Raw genomic sequence first — 12,190 nt, 5'->3', positions numbered from 1 at the left:
CTCTCGAAGTCACCCCCTCCAACAGGGAGACTATTGGTTTGGCCTCTAGACCCGGATTGGCTGGAGGTTTACACCTAGGCCAGGGGTTGGAGGACGTTGGTCCCTCACGTATTCCTCGCCGCAATTGGTTAGTTCTCCCAGTTTCTGGGCGGAGTGGGTAGGTACGGTTTCCACCCTCTTGTTTACGAAGCGCGTAGTTGTAGTGCTCTCAGAGCTCCGGGGCTGTCTCCCAAGTTCCGTATTTAGCTTCTCGGACCAATTGGGTCCTTGCTCCACCCTCGACCTCTCACTTGCACGCCTTCCGCGTGGTTCGGCCCTCACCTTTAGAGCGGGAGCGCGGGCGGCAGCTGGTCGCGTTCCTCCGCCCGCGCTCGTCGGGCTGCTCCCCCTCGCTTGTGCTGTTGGTACGGCCCGCGCCGCCTTCTCCCCAAGCTAGGGTGGCTAACCCCCCCCCCCCCCCCCCATATCTCGGGTCGGCGGCTCACGGTGCCGCCCTGGAGAACCAGGTCATCGGCCGGTTCCCTTGAAAACAAAACAGTCGGCGGTGCTGCCGCGCGTATCCGAACGCGGCCAGCGGGGACCAGAGACGCAGGGTCGGGTGGGGCAGAAAGACGGGGCGTCTGCGACGCGTCTGAGGCCGTGCGCCATGGGGCAAGCAGGCACGGGCAGTGCGGGGTTTCCCCGGCGCCGGGGGTAGAGTGCCCGCCGCCTCAGCAGCTCCCGCCGCCCGCCTGGGGGACAAGGAGGAGGACGCGGCCTCGGCCGGGCCCGGCCCGAACGTCTGCGGACACCCGGGCGCCGGGACGCCGAGCGCCGCCGCCGCCTCCGAAATGGATCAGTGCGTGACGGTGGAGCGCGAGCTGGAGAAGGTGCTGCACAAGTTCTCGGGCTACGGGCAGCTGTGTGAGCGCGGCCTGGAGGAGCTCATTGACTACACTGGCGGCCTCAAGCACGAGATCCTGCAGAGCCACGGTAGGGCGGCCCGGGTGGGCGCGCGGGGCCCGGCCCACTCGCCCGCGCTCCTCAGGCCAGGGCGGGCCGGGAGGGGTACCCTCGGAGTGCTGTTTCCTGCCCCCTCCCTCGCGACGTGCGGAGTCAGACCTCTGTACTTTTTTCCTCATCTCGTACAATTAGTCTCTAACCCGTCCGACCTCGTTGTTAATGAAGAGTGAGTGCGAACCCACCCTGAAACCCGTCCCGGAGCCTGATGCTCCAGCCCTATTAAGCGTGCGTGGTGATCGGTTCACCGCACCTGCACACCGTGGCCCTCTCGGCTGGGTGCCCCTCGCTCCTCTCGGGGGCGGTCTCCCGTGGTCCCCGCGATTGCGTTGTACCCGAGGGGCACCCCTGCTCCAAATCCTTGGCTGAGTACTCACTTTCTTCTTACTTACTTTTTTTTTTTTTATATAATTAGAAAGGCGAGTGTTATTTTTAGCTGTGGGTTAACACAACTGTGTCTCCTGCAACTTCAGAATTGTTGTGTGGAAGTGGCCCTTCAACTCCGCAGCAGCGCTGACAAGATTCCTAGGCAATTAGCTGAATCAAACTGGTCAGCTCTCCTAGTGTTGCCTCTGATGAAACTGGGGAAGAACAGGCAATAATTCTTTCTGGAGCAAATTGTGGAACAGGTTTTTAGTATTTGGCCTTCATTGATCAAGTTTTTACTTGTTCTCCTTTTAGAAGGCAGAATTTCTATGGAAGATATTTTACCTAGGTGTTTTCAGTATTGCCCTAGGCCCTGGAGGGGCACACAGTGTGCCAAAGTTAACTTGTGGTAGCTGGTTGGGAAGAGTTTTTGTTTTTGTTTTTTTAAGTAACATTAAAGATCTGCTATCCTTATATTAAAATAGTCTCAGTGATAATTCCTTCTGATCAAGAAGTAAAAGACTTTATTGAATAGGTTGGGGGGGGAGGGAGCTTTTCAACCTAGGGAAGATTGGAGAAGGTTTGGGAGGTGTGCGTGGCGATGAGGGTAGTGTGGCTAGTGGAGCTTCTCTCTTCCTCGCCTTTATTCTACACCTTCCTTTCCCAGTTGGCTTTCCGTTGGGAGTGTTAGTCCCAGTAGTAAGGGAGTCTTACAACAGCATCTCATTCTGGACTCCACAGTCACTTTTGAACTCCCAGGAAGAAGCAGACCTGCAGCGATAGTTGGGGTAGGAGTTAAAATATTAATATGGAAGAATGAGCAGACCTAGATGGTTGCCTGTGAAGGGGAGTGGAGGTGAAGTGGGCTGGCAGTCCCGGGGAGGCTCTGGTGAATGTGGTTTTGGATATGAGAGAGAGTGAGAGCGAAGGGCTGATGAAGATAGAGTCAGGAGCTTAATGTTCACTGGTGACTGAATATGCATAGATGGTGCTGACCTGGAAATGGAGTATCAGTTTTCAACTTAATTCTCCAGAAGTTCAGGGATTGTACTGAGCCCTGATTCTTTTTTTAAAAAAATGTATTGACTTTGATATTACATTTGTCCCATTCCCCCTCTTCATTCCCCTCTACCCTGCACACCCCCTCCCACCCACATTCCCCCCCTTTAGTTCATGTCCATGGGTCATAAGTTCTTTAGCCTCTACATTTCCCACAGTGTTCTTGCCCTCCCCCTGTCTATATTTCTCCCCACTGTCTATGCTATTCTCTGTACCTTCTCCCTCTCTCCCCTCCTCCCACTCCCCTGTTGCTAACCCTCCATGTGACCTCCATTTCTGTGTCTCCACTCCTGCTTTAGGTGTCTGCTTAGTTTGCTTTTGTTTTAGGTGTGGTTGTTAATAACTGTGAGTTTGTTGTCCTTTCACTGTTCATCTTTTTTGTCTTCTTTTTCTTAGGTAAGTCCCTTTAACATTTCATATAATAAGGGCTTGGTGATGATGAACTCCTTGAACTTGACCTCATCTGAGAAGCACTTTATTTGCCCTTCCATTCTAAATGAAAGCTTTGCTGGATAGACCAATCTTGGATGTAGGTCTTTGGATTTCATGACTTGGAATATTTCTTTCCAGCCCCTTCTTGCCTGTAAAGTCTCTTTTGAGAAATCAGCTGACAGTCTGATGGGAACTCCTTTGTAGGTGACTGTCTCCTTATCTCTTGCTGCTTTTAGAATTCTCTCCTTTGTTTTATTCTTGGCTAATGTAATTATGATGTCCCTCTTGGGTCCAACTTCTTTGGGACCCTCTGAGCTTCCTGGACTTCCTGAAAGTCTATTTTCTTTGCCAGATTGGGGAAGTTCTCCTTTAGTATTTGTTCAAATAAGTTTTCCACTTGTTGCTCTTCCTCTTCCCCTTCTGCTACGCCTATAATTTGGATGTTGGAGCGTTTAAAGATGTCATGGAGGTACCTAAGCCTCTCCTCCTCATTTTTTTTGAATTCTTGTTTCTTCATTCTGTCTGGTTGAACGTTTTTTTTCTTCCTTCTGCTATAAATCGTTGATTTAAGTCCCAATTTCCTTCCCTTCACTGTTGGTTCCCTGTATATTTTTCTTTATTTCACTTTGCATAGCCTTCACTTTTTCCTCTATTTTGTGACCATACTCAGCCATTTCCGTGAGCATCCTGATTACCAGTGTTTAAAACTGTGCATCTGATAGGTTGGCTATCTCTTGGTTGCTTAGATGTTTTGGCTCTGGGGCCTTGACCTGTTCTTCCTTTTGAGCCATTTTGGGGGGTCTGGTTGCGCCTGTTAGGTACGGTAGTGAGGGACAGCCTTAGGTGTTCACCAGGGCCGGGCAACCCCCCCTCCTGTGGCTGAGTTCTGATGCTGTATGTGGGGGCGGGGTCAGAGAGGGAACAATGGCATTTGCTCCAAGCTCTCTTGGATTTCAGTCCCTTCTGCTGCTTCCCACAAGCAAATTGGGCCCTTCTGGTGCTGGTTCCCAAGTGGGTGGGCTTTTGTACATTCTAGGACCCTGTGGGTCTCTCCAATGAACTCTCCTGTGAGGCTGGGAGTCTCTCCCGGCACCTTCACCTCCACAAGTGTTTTTAATCGGTGCTTTTAGGCTTTATTTCCCAGTGCTGGGGCCCTGGGTTGCGGGGTCTGTCTTGCTGCCCGTTTTTGCCTGGTTTATCTGTGTGTGAATGTGGGACCACGGTCAGCCAGCCACCTTGCATGCCTCACTGGGTCTGCTCGTTGCCACCCTGCGCCCAGGGTCTGCTAGCTGCTGCCTGCACATCTAGGGTCTGCCAACTGCAGCCTGCTTTTGGGAGTTGCCAGCCACCGCTTTTTCCTGCTGAGACCCCTCTTTGCTGGCTGCGGACTACACCCCTCTTACGCGTCTGGATGAATGGTTGTCGGACATCCGTACAGATCAATTTTCTGTCAGTTTTGGCTGGTTTTTTGTTTCTAAATTTTTGTTGTCCTTAATTTTGGTTGTGCGAGGTGGCACAGTGTGTCTACCTATGCCCCCTATGCCTCCATTTTTGCCAGAAGTTCTCTGTTTTTTTTAACTTTTAAGATTTTATTTATTTATTTATTTATTTTTTAGAGAGAAGAGAAGGGAAAGAGAAAGAGAGGGAGAGAAACATCAATGTGTGGTTGCCTCTCATGCGTCCCCTGATCATGCATCACCATCAGGGACCTGGCCTGCAACTCAGGCATGTGCCCTGACTGGTAATCGAACCAGAGATCCTTTAGCCTATACTCAATCCACTTAGCCCTGCCTGATTCTTACTTATCCTTAATCATTTTGATTAAACTTTAGGTTATCTTAATTTCCCCAATCTGAGGGAACAGGAGAGCACTGTTGTCATTTAGTTGCATCAGCCTTTTAATGAGAGTTTCCTTGTAAGCCTGAAGTTTCGTCTAATTTAAGATTCAGTATGGTCGATGCTCTTTGATCATTCTCAGCCCTTGATCTAATTTGAATAATGCACTGGTGCTTCTCAAGCTTCACTCACACATGGGCACTCTTATTTTTCAGACAGGTGCACGATTTAACTTAAGTAGACTTATCCTCATTCTAGGCAGTGGTATTTCTGAGGTCGTAAACTCTGTGTTCAGTATGGTAAACTACGTGTTAAAAATATATTCGTAAGTATTAAAATATTTCACATTTGGGTAAAAGCACCATTCACATCAATGGTATGGGAACCACACTTTGGACAACTGTTAACAGGTAAGTAGTACGGATAAATTTTGGTGATTTGACTGGTGATTATGCTTTTTAGCATTTTTTTCTTTCTAAAGATTTTATTTATATATTTTTAGAGAGGGGAAGGAAGGCAGAAAGGGAGAGAAACATCTGTCTTTGCCTCTGATGGGTGCCCCCTACTGGGGACAAACCCACAGCCCAGGCATGTGCCCTGATTGGGGTTGGAAATAGCAGCCTGTTGCTTTGGAAACATGCCGGTCAATCAACTGAGCCACACTGGGCAGGGTAGTATTTTTTTTCTTTTGGCAAATACTTTTATATACTGTGTTTCCATTTGTGGTAGAAGGGACAGCAGAAGAATTATATACCTTGTATTGCTGATATTGTAAATTCACATGTGGCGAAAGAAAAGTAGCCAACCAGTTGGGTAACAGTTTTATGACCTGTTTTAAGTATATTTGGGGAAATTACAATTTTTGTAAGAGTAAAGGATACGCAGTATTTTTTATTATTAGTTTTAGGCTGTTTATTAAAGGGAGTTTCAATGTAGTTTCTGAACATGATTCTCAAGGAAATTTGTAAATTTAAATTTTATTTATTTGTAATAGATAATACATATAGTGATAAAAACTCAAATGCAGAAAGGATACCTGGTTTAAAAAAATCTTTCTCTCCCCCCTTTCTTATTTCTGGAACACTTAATTGACCACCTCATAAAGATGTTAATTTCCAGAAAATTTTTAAGAGAATTCAGGTAAATGATTTGTCATTATTTTTACTTCGAAGCACTAGAGATATATAATTTTACTTACTGTGATTTAGGGTTAGTATTGTCTCAATTTGCAAATTGGTAGAAACAACTTTGTTTGTGGGAAGTATTTAAAATTCATTTCTTTGTGTGGTGTGTGGTCTGACTCCTGGTAGTAAAAATCATTTAAACCATAATCCTCTGCCTTTCTTTCTTCTCTTCTCCTCTCTCTCTCTCTCTTTTTTTTTTTCCTTCAGTATTTGAGAGTGGTAAGTAGATAGTTTAGCAGGAAAGAAAAAAAAATTTGCTGGTCATAGTTTTAATTTCTGTGATTTGTCTTGCACCAGTAGACAGAAACCAGAGTCACATGTTAGGTATGACTTTCCATTCTAGAGCTTGCATTATTATACATATACATTGAAAAGTATGCTTGTATATAAATTCTTTGTGCTTTTCAGAGGCTACTACCAACGTCGAATGAGTTTTAAAGGATCAGGGTTTGGGGGACTAGGGTTTTGCTTATTCAGCATTGTTCTTTGGTGTACTTGGAGTAGGCTATGTAGCCTAATCTCCCATTTGTTAACCAAACTTTTTGCTGAATACTAACAAGACACTGTTATGAGAATAATGACTAAGTTCTGAATTGAATAAAATTTGATATCTAGTTTTACATCTAATCTGGAAAGTAGCAAATAAGTAGGTCGACAAAGTTTGGGTGGATAACAGTCACCATTGTTCAAATATTCTAGGAGGAGAATGGACTAGTAACCAAACTACTTGAGCTACTTTAGATGGTGAGAATAGGTCATTGTTGGTGTTTCTAGTGGGTTTAGAAGCAGATTTAGCTTTATCAGCCATTCTTTTCCAGGCTCATTTAGGAGATAATTCTTTGTTATTTGGCACCTTATTCAGACTAGCATATCACTAAGGATTCTTTTGGTTGTAGATGGCAGAATAGTTTTAATTAATAGTTTTAAATGGAATTTGTTTACATTTTTAAAAAATTTTATTATTTTTTTGAGAGAGAAGAAAGAGAGATTTGCTGTTTCATTTACTTCTGCATTCATTGGTTGATTCTTACTGGGGATGGAACCCACAACCTTGGCATTTAGGAATGATGCTGTAAGCAGCTCAGCTAGGGCAACATGGAATTTGTTGAGTCATAGCTAAATAGGTTGAGGTTAAGCCAGGCTGGCCTCAGGGGCACAAAGGATGTCGTAAAGACTGGTCCAGTGTTCTCGTCCTCTCAGCTGTGCTTTTCATTGTTGGCTTTATTCTCGAAGGAGCTTGCTTTATGTGGAGGTAAAGATGTCCGATGGAGCGCACATCTTCCTTCATTGCCAGGGACCCTGAAGACAGAAACATGGTTTTTGCCTGCATTCCTAACAAAATTACCAGGAAATGCCCTTCTTGTCTTGGTTTAGTCATATAAACTTCTCCCTGAATCAGTCACTGGGGCCAGGACATGTCCATTGGCCATGGTGGTGCTTACCCTGCATCAGTAGGTGTATGGTCATGTGATCCACTGTTGATCACACAGAGAAGAGAGTTCTAGAAAAGAAAAGTTGCACCCAGGACAAAAGTGGTAGATGTCTACTATCGATATATACAGGGGTGGGTTTATAGTTGTTCATATGGAAAATAGTATAGTAATTAATAAACAACAACATAAGAATAAACTGTTTCACAACTCACAACTGTAAACCTACTGTTGCCCACCCCTGTATTATTGTTGTACATCATACAAGTTGCATCAATAGCAAATGTTCTTTGAGATGTTTTCTTGACTAGCCCAACCTTTATTTCTCAGTGTTTGCCTTGCCTCCTCACACTAATATTTGTATAATTCAAATACTGAAATGTTAGTATGATTTAATCTGTCAGACTAGAAAAAATCAACTTGATTCATGTTACCTTTGGGAACTGACTTGAAGCTGCCTTAATACTTGACATAGTAAAGTTATTTCCCTAAGTTTATTTGATCTTTTGTGTAGTTTCTAATGCCAGATAATAACAGGGAGATACTTGCCAGCACGTCTGTGGTACTGCCCTACTCGGCTAATGGACAGATTTCCATTGTTTTCATGTTTTAGTCTGTTATTAGGATGGTGAAAATGGTGTTTTAGCAAACTTTTCACTTGGGGTATTAAAACTGACTTGTTTTTATTTGGGGCCTTTTATCTGTAAAATATTTAAAAATAACCCCAAAATGCAGTTTAGTGGAGAATTGTGAAGTGGCCCTGGCCCTGAGGTATGTACTTGGAGCCCCATGGTACTCCACATAACTCCCAGAAGCTGGCAGATACCAGGGAGGTGATCTCTCACTGGGTGGTTATTTGAAAGCTCCAAGAATTTGTAGAAGAGTCGCAGAAACTCTGGCCTTTCTCTTAGATTAGTTGCTAGTCTAATGCCTCAAAGAACAGGAACTAGAATTTCTGGCAGGACTTCAGGCTTTTAGAAACATGCTTTCACCTCGTTTGGGTTTAGTGATCACTTGGCTGAAGTATCTCATAAGAAGCATAAAACTTTAATAGGCCATAGTTTAGTTTGCCACTCACAGTATGAAATAGTTTTGTATTATTTTTTAATACCAACCTTATGTTTTTGAGTTTCTCTATTTTAATAGTTTGTAAGCATATCCATGTTCACCTTGTCAATGACTTTAGAATCAGTGTTAGACCCTTTTATCCTTGATCTCATTTTACTCCCATCCTAAACTTAATCTGCCTAGAACTCAATCTGTACCTCAAACACTGCTGACACAGGCACTCAGTGCTCAGCGAGTGCTCACTGAATTTAAGCTCTTTGTCCATTTTATGAAATTGGAGATAACTTTTAATAACTCAAAAGAGCTCAAATGCAATATATGTAATATTTATACACTTGCATATTTTAAATATTTTCTGCCTCCAGGATATTCGTAACAGTGTAAGTCAGGTACTAGTGACTCCTGGGGAATCCTGCTATTTATTTCTACCAAAATATTCTAGTCCTATGTGGTGAAGTTTTCAGCCTTTTTTGAAATCTGAATCATTATAATGAATTAATCATCATAGTACTGCCTTTCTGTGTTGTGCTTTCACCATTTTTTGTAAAGTGCTCTCAATTATAGTGGGTCTCATCTCTCTCATGTATTTGACTCTTAGGCAGCATGTACTTCATGGTGTAATTGACACCTCTGAATTGCCTTTTATAGACCAAATTAGAATTTATGATTATCTGCCAATGAGCAGGCATATCAAGCTACAGAATTGTAGTGCTGCCTATCAACCAGCTGTTTGGTTTTAGCAACACTATCTTTCTTTTACAGTGTGCCTGCAATTATTTAAGCCCCCCCCACCATGTCATAAAAACAAGTATCAAACGAAATTGAAAATGTAAATACCATGTAAGGATGAGAAACATAGTTTTCAATCTTAATATCTTTGTATTAGATGGCCCAAAATGAGTAAAGTTTGGTGCATTGATGGACATGTGATTGTCTCAAGCTATGTCATCAGTAATGTAGGAAAATAATTAAACATAGATGTAGAAAATGCTAAACTGTATTGAAGGTTATTTTTAAAACCAGTGTGTAACTAGAAATGTTATGATTTTTCACTTGGTGAGAATTAGACATTCTTTTTAACTTGTAAGTTTGTTCTGCCTTCCTACATTCTGGCTTGGGATACTTTTTTATAGGAACACATTATAGATTAAAATTGAGGTGAATTTCATTTCTTTGACAAACCTTGGGATAATGTTCTTTTACAATCAAGGAAACTGGCTCAAACACAACCCTGTGGATTCTTATGCCAGGTTGTTACCTACATGTTTAAAGTTGCTTTTTTTTTCTTTTTGTGGGGAGGTCATTATTTGGAAGAGAGAAGAAATTTATATTTGGGGTGGCTCTATTTTGTGAATGTATTTTAATTGAAAATCAGTGTGTGTATATTGAAAATGCTTATTACTAAGTGAAAAAACCTAGTCTGGGAATGCTGTGTACTGAATGAGTCCAATTATTTAATGTTCTGAGAAAGGCAGAACTATGGAGACGATAAAAAGCTCATCAGTTGCCAGGGATAGTGTGGACGGGAGAGATGAACAGGTAGAGCACAGAGGATTTTTAGGGCTGTGAAGATGCTCTGTCTGTGTACATTTGTCAATTCCCAAAGAATGTGCAACACGAAGAGTGAACCTTAAGGTAAACTAGGAACATTGGGTGAGTGTGATGTGCCATGTAGGTTCGTTCTTGGCACAAAATAACAAAAAATGTTGATAATGGGGAGGCTATGCATGTGTGCATGTGTTGGGGCAAGGTGTGCATGGGTATCTCTGTCCCTCCCTCTCAATTTTGTTGCAAACCTAAAAACTGCTCTGAAATTATATATATTTAAAAATACTTATGGTGACTGTAAATGATGAGCAACGCCTCAGAACTATTTCTTTCATTATTATGTAGGGGGTGGAGTGTGGGGGTGGTGGTTACTGCATTGAAAAACACAGTTGACACAGGACTTCATCTTGGGTAAAAAGTGGCTTGCAGTGGCCATCTGGATTCCAGTGTTCACCTTCAGATCTGCTTTAGTTGTGGTAAGGATGGCTTGTCACAGTAATTCCCCACAGCTTCACTCTAGGCACTGAGTCTAGTTAGATAGAATTCTTTCACAGAAAGATTTTCCTAGAAGCAGGTTTTGTTTTTCAGATAGAGAAGTTGAAAGAAATTAGAACTCTCCTTTCACGACAAGTTTGGTTTCACTCAGTTTGGTTACTCCAGTTATTTTCAAACCTATTTTTACCTTTGGCTGCTTTCCACTGAAAATGCATTAGTAGCCTCTTTCTCTCTGAACAAGGCTTTCCCAGGATTCCCTTTCAGATTATTTCATTATACTTTTCTTAAGGTTCCAAATAACTTGTAGGAATTATTTTTCCTTGGGGCATACTGAGAATTCTCAATGCTAATTAATTGACCTTATACTACGAGTACCTAGCATTTATAAACTTGAAAGCCAAAAAGTATAGGGACTTATAGATGGTAAAGGAAGAAAAAGTAACAGTAACATCAAAATTCAGATACATAAGTTGTTAAGATTTGAAAACATCTATGAATTTCAGGGTTGAGGCATGGAAGTTCATGTGGTAAATTCCAGATAACCTCTCTCTCCCAGTTTGGTCTCTGCCTTTTTGTTCTCATGTTTACTTTGTTGTCTATTGACTGTGGAAACAAAAATGTCTGGGTGGATAGGAGTTAGGGCTTGCTTTTTAAAGCTTTTATTAAAAATTGAGATATAGTCCACATATAAAAGTCACCCTTTCCTTTTTTAAAGTATACAAATAACTAGCTTTTAGTATATTGAGAGATGCACAGCTGTAACCAGAACATTTTCATTACTCTCAAAAGAAACCTCTTACTCATTAATAGTCACTCTGTGTCTACTACTTCTGTTTGTAGATTTGCCCCTTCTGGACATTTCGTATGTAGAATCACCTAATATGTGGCCTTTTGTGTATAGCCTACTTAATATAATGTTTTCAGGGTTTATCCATATTGTAGCATGTATCAGTGCTTTGTTGTTTTTTTATGGTTGAATAATAGTCCATTTTATGGATATGCCACATTTTGTTATTCATTAATCATTTGGATTGATTTCACTTTGGGGCTGTTTTGAATAATGCTTCATATACAAATTTGTGTATGGACACGTTTTTTTTCGGTTATCTTGGGTATACACCTAGGAGTGGAATTCCTGGCTCATATGGTAATAACTCTTTTCTTTTTCTTTCTGAGGAACTATAAAAATGTTTCTGTAGCAGCTGCATCATTTTACAATCCATCAGCAATGTATGAGGGCTCCTAAATTTTCTGCATCCTTGTCAGCACTTGCTGTTGTCATCTCTCTTTTTCAACATAGCTGTCCAGTGGGTCTGAAGTAGTTTCTCATTGTAGTTTTGATTTGCATTTACTCATTGACTAATGTGGGGCATCTTTCCCTGTGCTTATTGGTTATTTGTAGTTACTTTGGAAAAAGTGTCTATTCAGATTCTTTGTTCATTTTTTAATTTGAGTTGTTATTTTTGAGTTGAAGGGTTATTCATGTATCCTGGATATTAGGCCCTTATTTTGCAAATATTTTCTCCCATTCTCTGGGTTGTCTTTTCACTTTATTCGTAGTGTTTGAAACTCAAAAATTTTTACTTTTTATGAAGTCAAATTTAATTATTTTTTCTTAGATTGCTTGTGCTTTTGGTGTCATATCTGTGTCATCCAAGGTCAAGAGTACACCTTCTTCCCTCTAAGAATTTTATTCCAGCTTTTGTGTTTAAGTCTTTATTCCACTTTGAGTTAATTTTTATACATGGTGTGATTCTTTGCCTGTGGATTTCT

The 12,190-nt window shown here is 41.9% G+C and overlaps 1 protein-coding gene across 2 annotated transcripts in view; it reads left to right on the top strand.

Moving 5' to 3' along the window:
* The first annotated feature begins 333 nt into the window (after positions 1-333).
* RMND5A (required for meiotic nuclear division 5 homolog A) overlaps positions 334-12,190 on the top strand; it is a 69,032-nt gene continuing 57,175 nt past the window's right edge. The window contains exon 1 of one of the 2 annotated variants that reach the window (XM_037168176.2): positions 334-972. In XM_037168176.2, coding sequence (XP_037024071.1) covers positions 831-972 — 142 coding nt within the window. In that variant the 5' untranslated portion in view covers positions 334-830. The remainder of the gene's footprint in view (positions 973-12,190) is intronic. The other variant, XM_053664555.1, reaches the window with a different exon arrangement.

The sequence above is a fragment of the Artibeus jamaicensis genome, unplaced genomic scaffold, assembly GCF_021234435.1.
Source record: "Artibeus jamaicensis isolate MK-2021 breed Jamaican fruit bat unplaced genomic scaffold, CSHL_Jam_final contig_384, whole genome shotgun sequence".
Taxonomy (NCBI): domain Eukaryota; kingdom Metazoa; phylum Chordata; class Mammalia; order Chiroptera; family Phyllostomidae; genus Artibeus; species Artibeus jamaicensis.
The sequence above is the reverse complement of the archived record's forward strand: the minus strand, read 5'-3'. Positions and strand labels throughout refer to the sequence as shown.